The sequence below is a fragment of the Rhinolophus sinicus genome, chromosome 8 (genome assembly GCF_057876585.1).
Source record: "Rhinolophus sinicus isolate RSI-liver-muscle chromosome 8, RSI-T2T, whole genome shotgun sequence".
Taxonomy (NCBI): Eukaryota; Metazoa; Chordata; class Mammalia; order Chiroptera; family Rhinolophidae; genus Rhinolophus; species Rhinolophus sinicus.
This window is the reverse complement of record NC_142508.1, coordinates 30,097,718-30,121,808: the sequence shown is the minus strand read 5'-3', so window position 1 is coordinate 30,121,808 and position 24,091 is coordinate 30,097,718. Positions and strand designations below refer to the sequence as shown.

The following is a 24,091-nucleotide window of genomic DNA, read 5'->3' as shown; positions in this document are numbered from 1 at the left end:
AAACGGTCAAATGTTAACTTTTTTATTATTGCCAGTTCTATTATATTTCTCTAAAGATCAGAGGATGACATAAATTACAAGAGCTATTTTACAAATTCCATCTACCAGAAAACATCACTATCTGACTTACTTTATATAACTATTTCAGGAAATATTCTTCAGCATGTTCTATACTAATTCTCTTATACATATGCTCTTTAGATATCAACAAGAGACTTAAACCCTTTTAAACCGACTATGTCTTTCCTCTTGTTTTGTTTTGCATTGTTCTATGAATTGGTTCTTGGCTTTTGGCCCAGATACAAAGTACTTACATTTATCTCAAATAACAGTCACCTGATGCAGTCCAAGTACTTGAGATTGCTTTTGAAAGACTTGGTATGTGATAAAGGGCTTTATAGATTATCTACATTTTTTTAATTTGTTCTCTCTTGTCATTACCATCATTTTCACCCTCAAGAAAAAGGCATAAATATCAGGTTCCGTATTATGGGATAAAGGGCAAATATAGATTCTCTTTTTCACAGTGATATTTAGTTCTGAACCTACTCTTAACTTGCTAATTCAAGTAAAAACCAACTCAAGTCATGATGTTTCCTGTTTTAGAGGTTTTTGGAAAGATAACTATTAAAAAATTCTCAAAGCTTAGAGTTCTTTGAGACTTGCTTTGGAATGAATTAAAGCATTTTCTTCAGAGCAAGGGTGTTCAATACTATTTCTGAGGTAGAATTAGCCTTTAAGGTCGGTATCTGGGTCAGGCTAGGGCAGAAACGGACTGAAAAGAAGCTCAGCCTCTGGGTCTGGTTCAACCTGATTACCAACAAGTGTTACAGGCTGTGAGAGTATGAATATAACTGCTGAATTATGGGAGAGCTGTGTCAAGCTATGCTCTCTTCATTGTTTTTTTCTAATTTTAACAATAAAGTCTCTGACAAAAAGAGTTACACATACAGGAACAAATCTTGTTGGCTGATAGAGAATTCCATAATGGTCGATTTACTGGTGACATGAAAAAAAACGTAAAGATACCGTTCTAGAATGTAACTGCTAAACATTTACCTAAAATATAACCCTATTTTAAAGTTTTTAAGTCTTCACAAATTATGCATTTATCATGGTGACTACTTTTCCTAGGACAAGACAACGCTAATATAAATATTAGTAAACAGAACATCTAGAATTTATTTCCAAAGCCATATTTTAAAAAATACTTGAAATAAATTTTAAGATTTAAGATAAATGCAAACTTTTTCAAAAATGTGTATATTAATAAATCCCTCATGTAAACAACACAACAAGCTTACTTTTAAAATTACTTTCCTGTAATACCTAAAAATAACTAAAGATTTATGCATGACAACGAAAATTATGCCTTCCCCCCATTTCATCTGGGGAGAGTTTATTATTATAAGCATTTCAGTAAATTTTCAATAATGAATCTCTGCTTTTAGGTATGAAAGTCTATGTCTGTAAAGATTTTTTGACTAAAAGTTTTTCTCTTTTTGTGGTCTGAAGTACACAAAATGCTACATTTACCTGGAATTGAAGTAGCCATAAAAGTTAAAAAGTTGTTTTCTATATTGAGTTATTAAAAAGTTAGGTCAAGTAATTTTATAAATTATATTCAAGTAGTTTAATATTGACAAGTTTCTTCTATATTCTAGTATTTTGAAAATGGGTGCACCATGCTAACAAAAATATGTACTTCACCAGAATATGCCATTTCTCCACCTTCATGTTTTTTGCCTTTGGTGGCAACATGGTACATAAAGAAAAACACACTTTAGCAGTCAGGCAGATCTGAGCTTCCATCATGGCTTCCTTACTTCTTGGTAGTATGACCAATAGATAAGTTACGTAACCACTTTCAGCTTTCATTTCATCCTTTGAAAAATGCAGACGATAGAGGTGATAGTATTTACCTCAAAGGATTTCAAGTGAATATTGAATTTAGTGTGTAGAAAGTACCAAGCACAGTAGCTGTGCTTCAAATGTGCCCAATGTTAGTTTGCCATTACTACCAGATAGCCGCTGATTATTCAGTATTTATTTCCAAAAGCAAAAAATAACAAGAACATTTTTCTTTCTGATAAAACCTGGTTATAAATTTGGCATGAAATTACTGAGACCATGGTGGTTTAAAATAATTTCTACTTTAACTTCGTGTTTGTTGTCTTCCTTCTGGAGTTCTGTATTGGCAGTTCCGCCTCTGTCCTTCTGTAATCCTTTTATTTATAACCTAAATGAATTATTTCTAATCTAAAACAAGAAAATTATCTTTTGAATCATGATTCATTCAATGATTTCATCCATCTATCAGTTATTTAAGGATCCCCTACGAAGTGCCAGGCTGTGTTTTAGATGATAAGCAAATAAATCATAAAACAAAGCCCTTGACTTTACAGGGTGCCTATTGTAGTTGGCAAGACCAACAAACAAATTTACATATACAGTACTATAGAGATCTCATTTCTCTCTGGGCAGGAAGATTTAATGCAACCCCCTCACTTTATAGATGAGAGAACCAAAGCCAGAGGTTAAATAACTTGCCTAAAATAACACTATTGGGGCAAATGAGGCCCAAAGCCAAAGTCTCCTGACCCCGGTGCTTCTCCCATCATATCACACTGCCTGCTGTTTAAAATTTTGGTGAGCTTTCTAACATAAATAAAACTGTACATGTGAAGGACTACTAAAGTTAGCATCCATAATATTTAAAGACTTAAAAGTACTAGTCAAGTAAGTTCATTAGCTTTTGAAAAATGTTACTATATTTAATAATTCTGAAAATACTTTAAAGGAAACTGATTATAAGTCTCAGATCAAATAGATTTTTTCCTTCCAATAAATATATGACATAATTCTCAAAACCTTTGGAGATTACTAAACAGGTATGCTAGAGAAAATAAAAAGAGTCATACATATACTTGGTAAACTGTATAGTGCAAAATTGAGAATTCTGGAAATTTAACATTTCGGTGTGAAGGACAGATTGCCATACTAGGTGTATTTTCACCATTGTGAAATTGCCAGAGGTGACTTTACCTGCAAGAGCCCACTCTCCTGTACCATGGGTGTGCCCACTGTAATATAAAACATATGTATCGTGTCTGGGTCCATCCATAGTCCGAAGTTCAAGGAAAGCTTTCAGTTTGGAATGGAGAGTATCAAAAGATAGTCCACTTGTGGAGTAGTCACAGCCATAGGGCTCAATCATATGATACGCAAAAAATCTTTGAATAGCATTGAGCATGCCAGTAGACCTCAAATTTAACTCCTGTACATGTTCTGGTGGAAGAAGTGTTGGCTGACCATCAGGACTGAAGGAGAAAAAAAGATGATTTTGGTTTTCAAGACGTATTCATGCTATGTCACATTTTAATCCTTTATTTATAATTAATTATCTAAGAATCATAATAGTTGCTAAATGGCAGGATTTTAAAAAAATAATCTTTTCTAAAATTCCTTTAGTGCTAAGAACTAAACTTTCAAAACTCAAAGCCTAGTTTCTAGAAATTATATTTCTTGTAAATAAATCAATCACCAAACTGAGAGCTGGGAGAATAGTACCTCCAAATGTACACTACACTCTTCATTCTTTATTCATCTTTTCACCAAATAATATGTACTGACCAAGACATTTTAAAAGCAAAATTATACTAACTTTACCCCAAAAGTGTATTATAAAAAATTTAGTAAAATATGGAAGCAATATTTTAAATTATACACTTAATTTTATATTGGAAGAACTACCTTTATAAAGTTATGTTCCAGTTTTACTAAGCTAAAGTACATAAATTATAAAAGAAATTACCTGAGTAAATGGCACTTAAAAACAATTATTAAAATCTAGATCCATTCCATATACTACTGAATACTAATTGAAGACTTAGATCTGATCCTGGAAGAAATGTAAAATGGTACTCTAGTAAAGATGACAAATCACGTCCTACAACTAGCAGAATCAAAATACTATCGATATTGAAAGGGGAAAAAAAAATCATCACTCCTATCCAGGAAAGGAATTTTGAAAACTTTACATTTTGCTTCATGTGTTATCTATCAATAGTATTCCAATAACACTTTGTTTTCATTAAAAGAATAAAAATTTTGTTCCATATTTGTAACATTTAATAATCACAAAAAAGTAAAATAAGAAATGTATAAATAAAAATCATAATGGAATAACAATCTAACTGCAGATTACTTTTTCCACATATCTTTCTGTAGAGTTGTCACATCTTACTTTATGGGACCCTTCTAAATCTATTTATCTTACTTCTAATGAGAATCTTCAGCTTTTTATTAAGACTTTAACATGGAGGAAAATATTTAATACAAATAGTCTATTTGGGGGTTTTATGTCAAATATTTGAAATCAGATAAAAACTTTTTCATTTCAAGTCCCCCCCACCCGAAGGAAAGTATGCTGAATACTTGGTCATCAGAATTCATTAACGGCAAATAACTCATTTTTTTCTATTTCAAAGGTACTTAACTATATAAAAGAAAAATTTAAATGTGGCAATATTTACAGATTGAGACAGATCTGCCACATACTGGGAGTCAAGAATTATCTTGGAATAAAACTGCAATCAAATATATATTTGCATTGCCAATCTTCTGAATTCCTGATATTTGTATAACATTTTCCAGTGGGTAGTATTTTTATATTCATATTCTCATTAGCTCTTTCTAACACTTCTCTGAGATGGCAGACTAGGTATTGTCATTTGCATTTTATTTTACTTATTTCTATTTTTCTTAAGGAGGGCGCAGCTCACAGTGGCGCATGCAGGGATCGAACCGGCAACCTTAGTGTTATTAGCACCATGCCCTAACCAACTGAGCTAACTGGCCATGCATGTCATTTGCATTTTAGATAAAGATACTGAGGTTCAGAGAGGCTATGAGTTGCCTAAGGTAACACAGAAGTAGAATGTAGGACTCTCAGGTCCAGTGTACATTCTATTATATACGCGTATCACCACAGTATTTCATGGGATGTTTTCTTAAATAAGATACCCCTTTCTAAAGAAAGGGTAGGCTGTTTCCTTAGAAAATTCATTATTTCCTGATTTCTAGCTAAAATACAAACTAATCACATTTATCAAAAAAATATATATATATATATATTTAAATTGAACCCTGAAGATTATATTATTATTCAGAGTGAAGGGCTTTTAAACATTTGGATTAATAATAAAAAAAAAGCAACAGTATTATTTCAAAAATATAGTTTTGAAAAACTGAGCTATCACATTTTATAATCATACAAATATTAAGAAAATGTTGAATCAAGAAGATATTACTAATTACTATATACTAGATTACTGTACCTGCAGAAGTTGGTGGGAATCACAATAGCATATCCAACAGATGTTCCTCCTAAACAGTTACCCAATTCATGGAAGAGCCCATGAGCCATGGATTCCAATGGCAAAACAATCAGAAACATGCTCAAGAAGATTCCATTTGTTGGCTGAAAGAAATTTAAAGCATCCTGTTTACACAGTGTGTGTCACTGCATTTAAGTGTGTACATCAGTGTATATATTTACATACATGCATATTTACTTACATTTTTGGCCCTAATTCCAAAAACAATAAAAACGACAATTAATGACCTAAAAGCAATTATAAGTTGAAGCAAACAAGAATATATGGATGAACAATGATCTCTAAGTTTCTTGGAAGTTGTCGTAAAACAAATACAGTGCATATTTTTAAAATTTTTCAGATAACACCCCACTCAAACTAAAAAACAAAACAAAAACATAACCACTCTTGATATGGCTGAGAAAAAGCCAGAAAAGAAATCCTTTCCTGTTAAAACTCATTCCCTAAATCATTTTTCAAATAACACACTCATTTACTTTATCAGAAAAGATATTTTAAAAAGCGTTTTCCCTTTGAAAAGTCCAGAAATAAAGAGAATAAAATCTTAGAGAAAATTTAAGATTCTAAAGCGATCAAAATGAATTCCATCAAAATGAATTCTATTTATTTAAAGCTTAGAATACAGTTTTCCTTTGACAAGGTTTAGACTCTCCACAGACAAAATTAAAAAAAAAAAGTAAAAGGCATTTAAGTATCATAAAAGCAGAATGGAAAATGGGAGGCATAGGAAATATTAAAAGGAGACAAGATTAGGTAGTAATTGCAATAAAGGAACAGAAAAAATTAAAGGACCCTTGGGGGCTGGCCTGGTGGCTCAGGCAATTGGAGCTCCGTGCTCCTAACTACGAAGGCTGCCGGTTCGAATTCCACATGGGCCAGTGGGCTCTCAACCACAAGGTTGCCAGTTCAATTCCTCGAGTCCCACAAGGGATTGTGGGCTGCGCCCCCTGCAACTAACAAAGGCAACTGGACCTGGAGCTGAGCTGCGCCCTCCACAACTAAGATTGAAAGGACAACAATTTGACTTGGAAAAAAGGCCTGGAAGTACACACTGTTCCCCAATAAAGTCCTGTTCCCCTTCCCCAATTAAAAAAAAAAAATCTTAAAAAAAATATTAAAGGATCCATTTAAATGAAAAGAAAATGGAAGGATGATAGTTACTCAGTCCTGATCTATGTCTTTACCACACTGATACTATTGTACATTCAGTGTTGCTGCTGCACAATCTGCACAGTCATGGGCCTAAGTGCATGAATACACATTTTTCTAATACTACAAAGTAGTTAATTTGATCAGGTTTTAATAAAAAACAGAAAGTTGACCCCATAACAGAAAAATGGATATAATGCCCTATTTTTGATACATTCTATTATCAATTACATAAATAATACAATACATACCCAATTTAGAAACATCAGAAAATACAAATAAGTGAAAAAGATATGTGAATAAAATCATTCCAAGTACCATCATCCATGCACAGGTATTAACTTTGTAAAATGTTTCCAGAGTTCATGCACTATATGTTCACAAATATATATTTATATATTTTTTACCAAAGTGGGATGATATATATGTTCTGTAAACTTTTTAATATATTGTAAACCTATCAACATAGCTCTAAAAATCATTTGTGAACACCAAATAGCGTTCCTATCCTGCATATAAAATCTTAATTAGCTGATTACCTATTATTGCTCTTTAGAGTCCTCTTAATTTTCCATTATGATAAAACCAGAACAAGTATTTAATTTTTTGATTAATTAGGTTACATACCCTTGATCATTTGGGTTTAATCTTTGGTGGTGTTAAATATTTTGCCCAATTTTCCATGGGCTACCTTTTTATTATTGATTTACAGCTCTGTTTGCTCTCAACATATTTTAGATAGAATCTTTTGTTGGTTACAGATTGAAGGTTTGTTACAACTTCCGTTTCAGCTAGTCTGTTGGCACCATTTTTCTAACAGCATCTGCTCACTTCATATGTCTGTGTCACAATTAGGTAATTCTCGCAATATTTCAAGCTGTTTCATTATTATTATGTTTGTTATGGTGATCTGTGATCAGTTGTCTTTGAGGTTACTATTGTAATTGTTTTGGGGTACCACCAAACCATGCCCATATAAGTCGGTGAACCTAATCGATATGTTTTGTGTGTTCTGACTTGCCCTCTCTTCCTCTTCTAGGGCCTCCTATTCTCTGAGACACAATACTGAAATTAGGCCAGTTAATAACTCTACAATGGCCTCCAGGTATTCAAGTAAAAGGAAGAGTTGTATGTCTGTCTCATTTTAAATCAAAAGCTAGAAATCACTAAGCTTAGTGAGGAAGGTTATGTTGAAAGCTGAGAGAGGCCAAAGCTGGACCTCTTGTTCCAAACAGCCAAGATGTGGATGCAAAAAAGTTCTTAAAAGAAAAAAAAATTTTTTTTAAATTAAAGTTTATTGGCATGGCAATTGTAAGTAAAGTTATGTAGATTTCAGGTGTACAATTCTGTAATCCATCATCTATATCACATTGTGTGTTCACCACCCAGAGTCAGTTCTCTTTCCATCACCATATATTTAATCCCCTTTAACCTCATCTACCAACCCCCTCCTCCCTTACCCTCTGGTAACCCCTAAACTACTATCTATGTCTATGAGTTTTTGTTTCTTCATTTGTTTGTCTTGTTCTTTTGTTGTTTTCTGTTTTAGATACCACATCAGAGAAATCATATGGTTCTTGACTTTTTCTGTCTGACTTATTTCGCTAAGCATTATAATCTCAAGATCCATCCATGTTGTTGCAAATGATACTATTTCATCTTTTCTTATGGCAGAATAGTATTCCATTGCGTATATATACCACATCTTCTTTATCTATTCATCTATTGAAGGACACTGGTTGTTTCCATGTCTTGGCCACCATAAATAAAGCTGCAATGAACACTGAACCACATATGCCTTTATGGATGTTTTCCGATTTTTTGGGTAGATACCCAGGAGAGGGATTGCTGGGTCACATGGTTATTCTTAATTTTTTTGAGGAACCTCCACACTGCCTTCCATAGCGGCTGTGCCAATCTGCATTCCCACCAACATTGTATGAGGATTTCTTTTTCTCCACAGACTCTTCCAACACTTGTTACTATTTGTCTTGTTGACAATAGCCATTCTGACTGGGGTGAGGTGGTATCTCATTATGGTTTTTGTTTGCATTTCACTGATGATTAGTGATGTTGAGCATTTTTTCATATGTCTATTGGCCATTTGTATGTCCTCTGGAGAAATGTCTCTGCAGGTCCTCTGCCCATTTTTCAATTGGGTTGTTTTTTTGTTGTTGAGTTGCATGAGTTCCTTATATATTTCGGATATTAGCCTTTTATCGGAGGCACTGTTTGCAAAAATCTTTTCCCATTCAGTTGGTTGCCTCTTTATTTTGTTGATGGTTTCTTTTGCTGTGCAGAAGCTTTTAAGTTTGATATAACCCCATTCATTTATTTTAGCTTTTACTTACCTTGGAGTCAAATTCATGAAATGCTCTTTGAACCCAAGGTCCATAAGTTTAGGACCTATGTTTTCTTCTATGCAATTTATTGTTTCAGGTCTTATGCTTCAGTCTTTGATCCATTTTGAATTAATTTTTGTACATGGTGACAGATAGCAGTCCAATTTCATTCTTTTGCACGTGGCTTTCCAATTCTACCAGCACAGAAATACCTTTTCTAAGGCTGTAACTGCTATAGACAGTGATTCCCCTGAAGGATCTGGGCAAAGTCAATTGAAAACCTTCTGGAAAGGATTCACCATTCTAGATGCCACCATGAACAATTGTGATTCACGGGAAGAGGTGAAAATAGCAACATTAACAGGAGTTTAGAAGAAGCTGATTCCAACCCTCCTAGGGCAAGTTGAAGGGTTCATGACTTCAGTAGAGGAAGTCACTGAAGTTGTGGAGATAGAGAGCTAGAATAAAAGTGGAGCCTGTAGATGTGACTCAAATTGCTGCAATCTCATGACAAAACTTGAATGAATGAGAAACTGCTTCTTACAGATGAGCAAAGAAAGTGGTTTTTGAGATGGAATCTACTCCTGGTGAAGATGCCGTGAAGATTGTTGAGACGACAACAGAGTTTAGAATATTATACAAACTTAGATGGGTTTGAGAGGATTGACTCCGATTTTGACAGGAGTTGTACTGGGGCAGGCCCGGTGGCTCAGGTGGTTGGAGCACCGTGCTCCTAATGCCGAGGTCGCTGGTTCGATTCCCACATGGGCCAGTGAGCTCCACCCTTTACAGCTAAGATTGTGAACAACAGCTCTCCCTGGAGCTGGGCTGCCGTGATAAGCCAGAGGTCAGCGTGGGCTGCTGTATGCTGCCACAGGCTACCGTGGGCTGCCATGAGTGGCTGGCAGCCGGTCGTGAGCGACCTCAGCTAGGGGGAGCGCAAGGTTCATAATACCACCAGCATAGGCCAGGGAGCTGTGTCCTACACAACTAGACTGAGAAACAACAGCTTGAACTGGAGTGGAGGGGGGGAGGTGGAAGAAGAGGGAAAAAAAAAAAGAAAGAAGTACTATGAGTAAAATGCTTTCAAACAGCATCGCATGCTACAGAGAAATCATTTGTGAAAGGAAGTCAATCAGTGCGGCAAACTTCAGTGTCTTATTTTAAGAAATTGCCACAGCCACCCAACCTTCAGCAACTACCACCCTGATCAGTCAGCAGCCATCAATGTTGAGGCCTACCCTCCACCAGCAAGATATGAAGGCTCAGAGGATGGTTAGCCTTTTTTTTTTTTTTTTTTAAGCAATAAATTACTTTTAAATTAAGGTACATACATTACTTTATGAGACATAATGCTATCATATACTCAATAGACTACACTATAGTATAAACATAACTTTCATATGCACTAGGAAAACAAAAATTCATGTGACCCACTTTATTGTGGTATTCACTTTATCGCAATCGTCTGGAACCAAACCCGCAATTACCTCTGAGGTATGCATGTACCTTTCCCCCCTGTGACTCCATTAATGCTGTTTTTTGCTTAATGTACGTTCTTAAATGTAATGTAGTCATTTATGTCTTATTAAATAAATCTTCCTCCACCCAAAGGTTAATAAGATGTTTAACATTATCCTCTAAAGGACTTATTGTTTTTGCCCTTCACATTTAGGTAAAAAATGTCATTGGCCTTTATGATAATGGTCCAATTTCATTTTTTCTATATGAACACCCAATTTTCCGTTATTAAAAATATCAACCATTCCACATTACTTTGTCGTGAATCAATTATTCAGGGATCTCTTTTGTACTCTCTTCTGTTCCACTGGTCTATTGGTGTATCCTTTCAAATATTTCCTTTGGCCTGTATTTCCTTCTTTCTGGGACTCCAATAAAACACAGATGAAATCTTTTTAGTGTATCCTCTGAGTTTTACCCTTTTCTTCTGTATAGTATTTTCCCTATTTCTTTCCTCTTTTGTGCTTCTTCTTGTGAACTATACCTTCCAGTACACTAATGCTCACTTCAGCTTTACCTAATCTGTTAAGACTATACACTGAATTTATTTCAGACACTTTATTTTCTGATTCTAAAACTTGTTTAGTTCTTTCTCAAGTCTGCCTTGTCACTTTTGTATAGTTTCTAACTTCCTACCATCATGTAATATTTTGCTTTTATTATCAACTTAGTAAGTATGATAGTATTCTCTGTTTGATAATTACAGTATCTCAACACATTTTGGTTCCTCTCTTTTCTGTTGATTCTGATTCTCTTGAGGCCATGTGTGTATATACCTGATTATATTTATGAACTGATCACTGTATGTTAAAAAAAATTATCATATAGATAATTTCAGGCCTAGGATAATAATACCTTCTCCAAGAGAACTTTTGTTTGTTCCAGGGAACTAGTGGCATTATCACTCTATATATCTTAATCGAGGTTTGACCAGTTAATCCAGGTTGGAGCATAACAGGACACAAGATCAGGATGCAAGTTTTCTCCTTCAGTGTGTCATCTTAAAATGAGAGGCAATTTACCAGCGATCCCACCTCTGAAGGTTCTGAGCTTTCATTTTGGCTGCTCTTGACAGCACCAGAAGTGCAGCTCAGCTCTGAAAACTGTCTCCTCTATACTAACAAATGTCTGCGAGGCACAGTCTTAACTCTTTTTCTCCCAGAAAGTATGGTATATTTTTCCATTACTTCGGGTCTTCTTTTATCACCATCAGTGGAGTTTTATAGTATTTCTTGACAAAAATTTCATAAGTTTCTTTAAACCTCATTTCTAAGCATTTCATGTTTCTTCTATGAATGGAATCATTTCTATAAATGAAATCATTTCCATTATTTTTTATTATTATTGATTTCCATAATGTTGATTTTTGTATATTTACATATCATTTTCCACCAAAATGGTATTAAAAATACATTTTCAGAATGATGTCAGCAACATGTCTTAAATTTACAAGTCAGAGGTCTATAATACAACAAAGGTTCCCCTGTCCAACATACAAACATGCCTAAGTGATCCATAAATTGGCACATCTAAAGGTGCATACTGTAACACATCAGGGAGGCAGGACAAGGGAAGGATAGGGAGAGAGCACACAGACACAGTTCAGTGCCCGCCAAGCCCTAGCTCAGGTGGGAGTGATGGAGGAGGTGTGGTGTGGCCCTGCACTGTGCCCAGTGGAGGGGAGGGGAGCCTGAAGCAGCATCGCTGCTATAGAATCTGGCGTCCTCCTCCATCACTGCCGTGAAGACTGACAGGAGCAGCAGAGAAGTGTCTATGTTCCCCAGGCTACAGCAGCCATAAGGAACAAAGGAGCCATGCTGAGGGCTCATGAACCCAGTTCCCCACTACCTGCTTCATCCCTCTATAGTGGTGGTAGTGCCATGAGACCTAGGGGATCATGACACAGCAGCAACACCCACAAACCTGGTCACCCAGGTGTCAATTTCCATAACCACAGCTACCCCCACTATCACAACACCAGAGGCACAATTAGTGCAGATAAAATACAAACTTGCACTATAGCACCATATTCTGGGAGACAAAAGAAAGACCTCCAATAATAAACCTGTTGATTTGTTAATATCAAAATGGTACCTATATATATGATGTCAGAGAAGTAGTAGATTGAGGGAGGGGGGTTATTATTACTTTGTGAGAGGTGTAAATGTCTATTACATTGTTTTGTACACCTGAAACTCATAAAAAAATAATAATAAAGTTATCACAGTATTAAGAAAACAAGGTAAAAAAGAGGTATCTATGCAAGAAAAAAGTTCACTACCTGAAATACACAGTCAGAGGAATAATCCATCAAGTCCCATGAACAAACCAAGGTAACATGGTAACGCAAGGAAAAAAAATGACAAGTTTCCAGAAATCAAACTCAACATCTTGGATGACTGATTTAAATGACAGAGAATTCAAGGCTGCAGTTATGAAGAAACTCAATGAGATACAAGAAAACTTAGAAAGCCAGTCCAATGGGCTCAGGAATAAAATAAATGAACAAAAGGAGTACTTTACCAAAGCCACTGAAACTATAAAAAAGATTCAAACAAACCTGGATTGAAGAACTCAATAATTGAGATGAACAATGTATTAGGAAGCACTGGAAATAGAGCAGACCAGATGGGACGGAATTAGCAAGCTGGAAGATAGAAATCCACAAATGATTCAGGTGAAAGAAGAGAGAAGAGTTAAAAAAATACAACTAAAAGAACGCTATGAAAATTTTGTGACTCCATTAGAAAGAGCAACATTAAGAATAATGGGATAAGGGTATCCCAGAAGGAGAAGAGAGAGAGAGAAGGGAATGGAGAGCCTATTCAAAGCAATAATTGATGAGAACTTCCCAATATTAGGGAAAGAGCTGGATATTTGAATACAAGAAGCTAACAGAACACCGAATTATCTCAACGCAAAAAGACCTTCTCTAAGACACCTTATATTAAAGCTTTCAAAAGTTAATGATAAAGAAAGAGTCTCAAGGCAGCCAGGGAAAAGAAGACTGTAATCTACAAAGGAAACCCAGTTAAATTTATCATTAAATTTTTCTATTTCTCAGTAGAAACCATACAGGCCAGGAGAGAGTGGAATGATATATTCAAAGAGCAAAAGCAGCAGCCAAGAATAACATATCCAGCAAAGTTATCCTTTAGAAATGAAAGAGAAATAAAAGCTTTCTAAGACAAATAAAAGCTGAGAGAATTTACCAACATAAGACCTGCATTACAAGAGATGTTTAAATTAGTTCTTCTACCTGAAACAAAAAGATAAAAGTATACAACTTTGAGTAAAGTGACAGACAGAAGCAGGAAATTGCAACTCTATTTCAGAATAGGGTAATAAACTATTATAATGCAAAGGTTACAAGGAAAAAAGCATTAAAAATAGCTATAACTATTGCAATCTGGTAACAAACACCCAACATAAAAAGGGACAATTTGTGACAACAAAAAAAAAAAGAGGAAAAGGAAAAAAACTGAACTTATATAGCCAAATGAAGATAAGATGCTATCACAAGAAAAAGGACTTTTATCTGAGACATTTTATATAAACCTCAAGATAAACACAAAACAAAAATCTAGAGCTGAGACACGAAACATAAAAAAAGAGGAAACAGAAAAACAACATAGAAAACCATCAATCTAAAATAGCAGACAAAAACACAAGGGAAAAGAAACAATGGAGATATACACAGCAACCAGAAAACAAAAGATAAAATTGCTGTAATAAATTCTCATATTTCAAAGTCACTCTAAAGGTAAATGGACTAAACTCACCAATCAAAAGGCACAGGATAACTGGATGGATTAAAAAACAAGACCTACATATACTATGCCTTCAGGAGACCCATCTCAGCTCCAAAGACAAACACTGCATCAAAGTGAAGGGATGGAAGATGATACCACAAGCAAATGGTATCCACAGAAAAGCAGCTATAGCCATACTTATGAAAAACATATTTCAAGACAAAAAAGGTAAGCGACAAAGATGGACATTTTATAATGATAAAGGGTACAATCCATCAAGAAGATATAACATTTATTAATATATATGCACTTAGCCTAGAAGCACTAAAACACACAAAGAAATTATTAACATATCTAAAGGGAGAAACACTTTTACAATAGTAGGGGACTTTAATAGCCCACTTACATCAATGGAAAGATCATCCTGACACAAAGTCAACTAGGAAACATTGGCCTTCAATGACACATTAGACCAGATAACCTTAATATTTATAGAACTTTCCGTCCCTAAAGACAGAATACACACTCTTCTCAAGTGCACATGGAACACTGTCAAGGGCTGACCATATGTTGGGATACAAAACAAGTCTCAATACATTTAAGAAGAATAAAGTCTATCAAACATCTATTCAAAACACAACAGTATGAAACTAGAAATCAACTACAAGAGAGCTGGAAAAATCACAAATATGTGGAGATTAAACAAGCTACTGAACAACTACTGGGTCAAAGAAGAAGTAAAAAAAGAAGTCAAAAGATGCATAAAGACAAATGAAAATACAATCCATCAAAATTTGGGGGATGCAGCAAAAGCAGTACTAAGAGAGACATTTATAGAAATACAAGCCTATTTTGCATAAATGATCTAACATTACACTTTAAAGAACTAGAAAAACAAATGAGACCAAAGTCAGTAAAAAGAAGGAAATTATAATAATCAGAGAGAAAATAAATAGAAAATAAAAAGAAAATAGAAAAAAATGACTGAAGGGATTGTTCTTTGAAAAGATAAAAAAAAAAATTGACATACCTCCAGCTAGACTCACTAAGGCTAGCAGAGAGAAGACTCAAATAAATAAAATCAGTAATGAAAGAGAAGTTACAAGGGATACCACAGAATACAAAGAAGTATTTGAGAATATTATGAAATGCCACCAAATTGGACAACCTCAAAGAAATAGACAAATTCTCAGAACCTTTCTAAATTTGAATCATGGAGAACTGGAGAACCTAAATAGACAGATTACTATTAGTATGGCTATTGAAACAGTAACCAAAAACCTCCCAAAAAACAAAAGTCCAGGACCAGATGGCTTCACTGGTGAATGCTACCAAACATTCAAAGAAGATTTAACAACTATCCTTCTCAAATTATTTCAAAAAATTGAAAAGGAATGAATACTTCCTAATTCATTTTACTAGGCCAACATTATCTTGATACCAAAACCAGTCAAGGACATCACAACAAAATTACAGGCCAATAACTATGAGGAAAATAGATGCAAAAATCTTAAACAAAATATTAACAAATTGAACACAACACTACATTAAAAGAATCATACACCAAATCAAGTGGAATTCATTCCAGGGATGCAAGTATGGTTCAATCAATGTGACATACCGCGTTAACAAAACAAAAGATAAAAAAATCATACAGTCATCTCAAAAGATGCAGAAAAAGCACTTGACAAGACACATCATCCATTTATAATTACTCTAAATAAAATGGGTATAGGAGGAAAGTACCTTAAAATAATAAAGGCCATATACGACAAACCCTTAGCTAACATCATACTCAATGGTGAAAAACTGAAAGCTTTTCTTCTAAGATCAGAAACAAGAGGAAGACATGACACCCACTGTTGGCACTGTTATTCAACATAGTACTGGAAATCGTAGCCAGAGCAATTAGGCAAGAAAAAGAAATAAAAATATCCAAATTGGAAAGGGAGAAATAAATTTGTCACTATTTGCAAATTACATGACTTTATATGAGAAAACACTAAAGACTCCACCAAAAATCTGTTACAAATAATAAATACAGTAATGTTGCAGGATACAAAATCAATATAAAAAAAATCTGTTATGTTTCTATATATGAATACCAAAATATCAGAAAAAGAAATTAAGAAAATAACTCCATTTACAATTGCAACAAAATGAACACCTAGGAATAAACTTAACAAAGGAAGTAAAGGATCTGTACACTGAAAACTACCAGACACTAATGAAAAAAACTGAAGACACAAAGACACGGAAAAATAGTCTATGATCCTCAATTGGAAGAATTAACTTTGTTAAAATGTCCATATTACCTAAAGCAATCTAGATTCAGTGGAATCCATATCAAAATCCCAATGACATTTTTCACACAAATAGAAGAAGAAAAATCCTCAAATTTGTATGGAAACACAAAATGTCCTGAAATGCCAAAGTATTACAGAAACAAAAGAAGAAAGCCAGTGATATCACATTCCTTGATTTCAAACTATACTACAAAGCTACAGTAATCAAAACAGAAAAAGATACATTGGCAGAAAAAGAGACATGTAGATCAATGGAACAGAATTGGGGGCGCCACAAACACCCCACACATATACAGACAACTAATTTACAACAATGGGTCCAAGAATATTCAACGGAGAAAGGGAAGTCCCTACACTAAATGGTGTTGAAAAAACTGGACAGCCATACGCAAAAGAATGAAACTAGACTGCTATCTTACACCATATACAAATATTAATGAAAGATGGATTAAAGACTTGAATGTAAGGCCTGAAACAATAAAATACATAAAAGAAAATGTAGGGACTAAGCTTTTGGACATTGGTCTCAGAGGTGTTTTTGTTAATTTGACTCCAAAGGCAAGAGAAACAAAAGCAAAAATAAACAGATGGGACTACAAAATAAAAAGCTTCTATACAGCAAAAACCACCACCAACAAAACAAAAAGGAAACTAACCAAATAGGAGAAGATATTTGTAAACAACACCTCCAATAAGGGGTTAATATCCAAAATATATAAAGAATTCATACAACTCAATAGCAGCAACAACAATAAAATAATCTGATTAAAAAGTGGGCAGAGTATCTAACAGTTTTCCAAGGAAGACATACAGATGGCCAAGAGGCATATGAAAAGATGTTCAACTTCACTAGCTACTAGCGAAATGCAAATCGAAAGCACAATGAGATATCACCTCACACCTGTCAGAATGGCTATTATCAAAATGACAAGACATAAGTGTTGGCAAAGATGTGGAGAAAAGGAAACCCCCTACATTGCTGGTGGGATTGTAAATTGGTACAGCAACTATGGAAAACAGTGTAAAGGTTCCTTACGAATAGAGCTACCATATAATTCAGGAATTCCTTTTCTGGGTATTTATCCAAATATGAAAACACTAATTCAAAAAGACATATGCACCACTATGTTCACTGCAGCATTATTTATAATAGCCAACATATGGAAGGAAACTTCCTAAGTGTCCACTGATGGATGGATGGATGGATAAAGAAGATGAGGTGTACATATAATGGAATATTACCCAGCCATAAAAAAGGATGAAATATTGCCATTTGGGACACATGGATGGATCTTGAGGGTATCACAGTAAGTGAAATAAGTCAGCTGCGAAAGGACAAAAACCGTATGATTTCATTTATGTGAAATAAAACAAAAAAGAAACAAACTAGCAAAACAAACAAAATCAAACTCATAGAGACAAGAGAATGGTGGTTACCAGAGGGCAAGGGGGTAGAGAGAGGGCGAATTTGGTAAATAAAAATATAAAAATATGAAACAAAAAATAAATATATGCATTTTTACTACAATCACCTTTTATACCTTCTTATTACAAATTATGTAAGTCCATACAAATTTACACAGTTTTCAATTTGGTGGGTTAATAACTGTTATCAGTAAACAAAAACAATCTTTTACAACTTCAAAAAAGCAAAGTAATTTTCACAACAGCATTTTGAATTGGTTTTTCACTTAACTATTAGGTTTTCCAGGTACAGTGGTACCTCGGTTTTCGAATGTCTCCACTGACGAACATTTCGGTTTACGAACGCCGTAAATTTTATGGATCTATGGTATTATTAGATAGAAAAATTCATGCTAAATTTGCAATTTTAGGGGTTGATTTTAAAGGTCTGGAACGGATTAATCCATTTTGCATTACTTTCTGTGGGAAACCGTGCCTCGGTTTTCAAACGTTTCAGAACTAGGTCTTCCGGAACAGATTATGTTCGAAAACCAAGGTACCACTGTAATCATTTTATCTACAAGTATTGATATTTCATTACTTTCTTTTCAATTTCTATACCTTCTATTTCAGATGTTGCTCTATCATAATAAAAACACTTCGATCATCCTATTCACATAAAAGGATTATTTTCAAATTATGTCAGCCATTCATACAACAAAATTACTAAAAAAAAAAAAAAATTACTAAATAGCATGACCAATACATGACTTTATTATTTCTACCTTTAACTGTATAAAACTAAGGACATTTCTGATCAACACAGCATATAAGAAACTAAATAATTCACCATGTTGTAATTTAAAGTGAGGATCACAAATTCAAATGCCTTTGGAGGCCAGAAAAGCAGATACATGAAGCAGCTGTGGAAGTAAAAATAGTGATGAGGATTCTAAAGGAAGGTGCATTGCTACCTAAAAGCATATATTTAAAAAAATGTCTGGCCAAATAGAATTGGTCTGCTCAATAATGTTATAAGCATGTCTATTTATTTTGCTACACAGAGATAATTATAGGATTTTTTAAAAATAAAATTACAAGGAGCCACTATCCTCTTTAAAAAAAAACAACCCACACATTAATCCTAAAATCAGGATAATTTTTAGAAGCAAGGATGAGAAGTTCAGGTACATAAATAGCCTTTCTACATCAAGAGGTACTAGAAAACTTCACGACATAGAGAAAAAAATATACACATTGAAGAAAAAGCATATGTAAAGATTATGGAATCTGACATTCTACTTTGAATGGGTAAATAATTTTGACATGTAAATGGCAAAAGATTAGAATGTTGTACCATCAAAAAACATTTACTTTCATTTTGTTTAGTCAAACCATTTTTCTTTAGTTAAGACAATAATTTTCTATCATTTTTTTGTATTTCCTACAGGAAAAAGAACGAAAATTGCCGTTCCTGAAAGTAGGACTAGAAATATTTATTTTAAGCTTGGCCCTATTTATTTAAATATGTCAAGTTTAGAGACTGGCCTTTCTTTAAATATTCATGTGTATAGAATACCAATGGTTGTAACTGACTTTTTCTGCATTACCTTAAAGAATTCTATAAAGCTACTAGTAATAAGATTTTTAGTGTGAAATTCAAATATAGTTTCTACCATTAGAAAAATTATTAAACAGTTCATAATTTAGCAGTGAACTCCATAAATGATAAAGTTCAACTGCCAATCAATTTGCAGATGACTCAAGCAGGAAGCGTCATAGTTTAAAGTTCCAATTAAAATGTTCATTAATAATATTACTCAATATGTTTATGTCCATTATATAACACTGACAATATAGAACACAACAGGACTAAATAAACAGATATTCAGATGTTTAATGATCATAATTCATAGACAACAGACGATCTGTTATTACTTGCTCTTTATAATCTTAGCAGAAAATTAATTGAAATTGTTATGTTTTCATTAATTTTAAAAAGCAAATTTATCAGAAAAAATCATTAAATATTTCTACTAGTTTATTTTGAAGAACAACATTATATTATCAAAATAAAACAAACAGAAGTAAACAGTAGAAAAAAATTACAGTCTTAACTGAACAGATAGCAAATATGTGCAGGAGCGCCAGAATAAATTTGGGGCATCTCACCTACTCACCACTTTCAGAAAGCTTCAGTGTTACAGGATTGCAAACCTTTATACTATAGCTTCAACATAAAAGTGATTTTGTGACTTGGGAGACTCCTTAGTTTTTAAACAACCCTCTATAACAAATATGATCAATTTATTTGATAAAAACAAGTAAGTGTAGGTATTTTTCTTTCTTTGCTTCTTCAAATCATACCACGCTCATTACCAAACTTTAACAGTTGGTTCAAATTTCAAAGCAGATATAAACTGAACACAATAGCAGACTAGTAAACAACTGTAAGTAATATTCTTTGCATAAAAGTAGTTACTGGCAATTTGTTCTCTATTCAGCTGGGCTTTCAAACTCATGGTCAAAATAGTCAATGCTTTCATATATTAAAAATTCTCAGGAAATAGGAAGAAAACCAATGCAACATACAGATACTAATGTCAGAATTTCATTTTTAAAAATCTGGCATTTACATGAGAGATATAATAATTGCTTACAAGTTTTTTGTCTGAGTCACCTCAAGTAAATGAGATGTGGAAAATATACATAGAAGTCTAAAGAAAATGAAGCCCAACTAAGACACAGAACATACAAATTTTTTTATAAAGCAAAATACAAATGGAGGTTTTATGCTTTTTAATGTGAGATACCCATACTTAAGAAACAATGGGCAACTTTCAAAATTTTGCTTAGTTAGGATATTTAAGAACATCAAGAAAGCTAACAGTTTTAAAGTGAAGTAATTTTTTTGTAGAGCCAACATGGTGTAGTAGTGTAAAGGACTCAAGCTTTGGAATTAGACTCGCTGGTTCAATCCTAGCTCAGCCACTTATCATCTGTGTTTACATGAACAAATTAATTGACCTTTTGAGTCTGAATCTATAAAATCAGGATACTTATTTGTATTAGCTTATTCTATAGATTAGAAATATGTCTAGCACAAAAAAATGGTAGTTGTATTTTGCAATAAAGCATTTTTAAATCGAAATAGGTCATTATGAGCAAAATAACACAACTCTAAATGACTATTACTTTTTCATCTAAATGACTACCATTACATATGAAATTTTGGTGTAGAGTTAAGGCCTTAGTAAATGCATTAAAAAAATTTTTTTTCTTAGTAGCCTCAAGAGGTAGCAAAAATAGAAACTTTGGGGGACTGCAATCTTAATAAAGGTGAAACAACACTGATAAGGAAATCAAACTCGATTCATCAACTGAATCTTAACTTTCACCATGGGCAAAATAAACAGGTTACACTAAATAATCTCTATGCTCATTTTCAACTCTAAAAATACATGGAACTAAGTAAAGTAGTTAAGAGTGAAGGCTGTAAAGCACATTGCCTGGATTCATACCAGCTAGGTCGTCTTGAACAAATTTCCGAATCTTACAAGCAAGTCCCTTATCTATAAAATGGGATAATGGTACCAATCTCAGTGTCATGATGATTAAATTAATAAACACAAAGTTTATTACAAAATTGTGGATAACACATAGAAAACAATTAATAAACGGTAAGTGTTGTTAAAATGGTAAAATTATCTCGTCATTAAAATTTAGGGGAAAAAAAAAGTTTAAAAGCTGTTGTGGCTCATGCCAGGTGGCCCCAGCTAGGGCACAGGCTGCAGCTAAACTTGGCCTGTGGCAGGGACACTGCCAGGAGGCTCTGTAGCCAGCACACCCAGTGGCCAGCTTTGGGCCAAGCCAGAGTACCACTCAGCTGACTCCACAGGTGACACACCCAAAGGGCAGTCTGGGCAGGCATCAGAGCCCTGCTAAAGCGAAACATGCTCTGTAGGATCAGCCCCTGCATAGCAGCTCCTCCACTGTAGTCCTGGCCAGTCCTCACAACCAATGAACCTGAGGGTCAATCACTCCACCTGATGTCCAAACAACAACCAAGGCTCAACTACAATAGGAGGGCACACACAACCCACACAAGGGACACACCTGGAGTGCAAGGCTTAGGTGACCAGAAAGACTGCACCACTGGGCTCCAGAGGACATCTACTGCACCACCTACGCCACAGGCCAGTCTACTAAGACTGGAAGACATAGCAGCCCTACCTAGTACATACAAACAAACACAGGGAGGCAGCTAAAATGGGGAGACAAAGAAACATGTCCCAAATAACAGAACAGAACAAAGCTCTACAAAAAGAACTAACCAAAATGGAGACAAGCAATCTATCAGATGGAGAGTTCAAAACACCGGGTTATAACAATGCTCAATGAACTCAGTGAGAAGTTTAACAAAGTAAAACATAAAAATGGACATAGAAAACAAAAATAGAGCCAGTCAAAAACGAAGACTACAATAACTGAAATGAATACATTACGGGGATCAACAATTAGATGAAGCAGAGGATTGAATCAGCAATTTAGAAGTTAAGGTAGCAGAAAACACCCAGTCAAAACAGCAAAAAGAAAAAAGAATAAAAGAAAAAATCAGGAAAGTTTTAAGGGACCTCTGGGAAATCATCAAGTGTAGCAACATTTGCATCACAGGGGTACCAGAGGAGAAGAGAGCAAGGAATTGAAAACCTACTTAATGGAAAAATGACAGAAAACTTCCCTAACCTGGTGAAGGAAATACTGTTTCTCTGAAAATAAGATCTAGCGGGACAATCAGCTCTAATACATCTTTTGGAGCAAAAATTAATATAAGACCCAGTATTATGTATTACCATATTTATTTATGTTTTATATTATATTAATTATATTTTATGCATTATATTATATTAACTATATTACATTAATTATATTACATTAGTTATATTTATACATTACACTATGTTATATTATATTATACTGATTATATTATAATTTGCTTCCCCTATAGAAGAATCAATTGTGACTTTGGTCTTTCTGGTTTGGGTCAAAGGGCTTCTACAAAAAGTTTGCATCAAACCTCCAAATCTGCAAATGACAGTGGTTGGCAAGGAAAAGCATATGAAATCTCAAAGGAAAATTTCAAAGAGAATCTCTAAATACAAGAGCAAGATGGGATATGCTTCCTTGGGTATCTAGACACTTTCCTTCTTTTTCATCCTTATGAAAATTGTAAGTTATTCAAATTTCAGAAAAGCCGACAGCTGAGTAATAAAACCAAGACCAGACTGACTGCCAGTCAAGATGGCTGAGTAGGTAGATCTGAAGCTCACCTTCTCACATAAATATCCCAAAATTACAACTAAATATAATTGCACCTTCTCTGCAACTATTGCTGAGAACCTGAAGACTAGCAGAACAGAATACCTATAACTAAGGACGGAAAGAAGTCACAATGAAATGGGTAAGAGGGACAGAGACACAGTTTGCTCAGGTGCCACACCCATTGTGCGGTGACTCAGAAACAGGAGGGAAATCATTGGCGTGGTCCCCCAAGGAGTTTGGTATCTGAGCCCTACACGGGCCTCTCTGGAGGACCTGTGCTGGGAAAAGGAGTAGCGACAGTATCTGGTTTTGAAAACCAGCAGGGATTACTTCCAAGAAGACAAAGAGCTATGGGAGACTGAGATGCTGCTCTTCAGGTGGGCTGCACAAACCCACCTGACTCCAAGATCTATCATGGAGGCAGCAGTTTGAGAAGGGCCTGGGTCACACATGGAGAAATTAAATTGAATAACTTTAGGGCCGGTGCCACAGGAGCAGGAATCAGTCGGAACTTTATCCCGGCAAAGAACTGCTGGAAGGTGTCACAGATTCTTTTTGCTACACTTTCCTTCATCAGTGTGTTGGAAAATCTGTCACTCTGCATTAACCAAACACCATTCTCCTCTCCTTGGAATTCCACTCAGATCCTACCCTGGTCCATCCAACACACATTCCAAGGCTAGAGCCCCTCCCAAGCAGCTCCAGACCAGCCATATCCAGTGGCTGGCCTTGGCTCACACTGCAGCCTTTCCTAAGCCAAAATGAAGAAACAAAGGAATATGTTCCAAAGGAAATAGGACAAAATCCCAGAAAAAAGAACGAATCAAAATGGAGACTAGCAATCTAACAGACAAAAGAGTTCAACACAAAGGTTACAAGGCTGCTTAATGAACTTG

The 24,091-nt window shown here is 34.6% G+C and overlaps 1 protein-coding gene across 2 annotated transcripts in view; it reads right to left on the bottom strand.

Annotated features, from left to right (window-relative positions):
- The window catches only part of TMEM168 (transmembrane protein 168), a 50,535-nt gene that overhangs the window by 5,049 nt on the left and 21,395 nt on the right, over window positions 1-24,091 (bottom strand). For both annotated transcript variants that reach the window (XM_019714239.3, XM_019714240.3), the window contains 2 exons: window positions 5,340-5,482; window positions 3,046-3,320 (listed from right to left, as the gene is read on the bottom strand). In XM_019714239.3, the coding sequence (XP_019569798.3) occupies window positions 3,046-3,320; window positions 5,340-5,482 (418 nt within the window). The remainder of the gene's footprint in view (window positions 1-3,045; window positions 3,321-5,339; window positions 5,483-24,091) is intronic.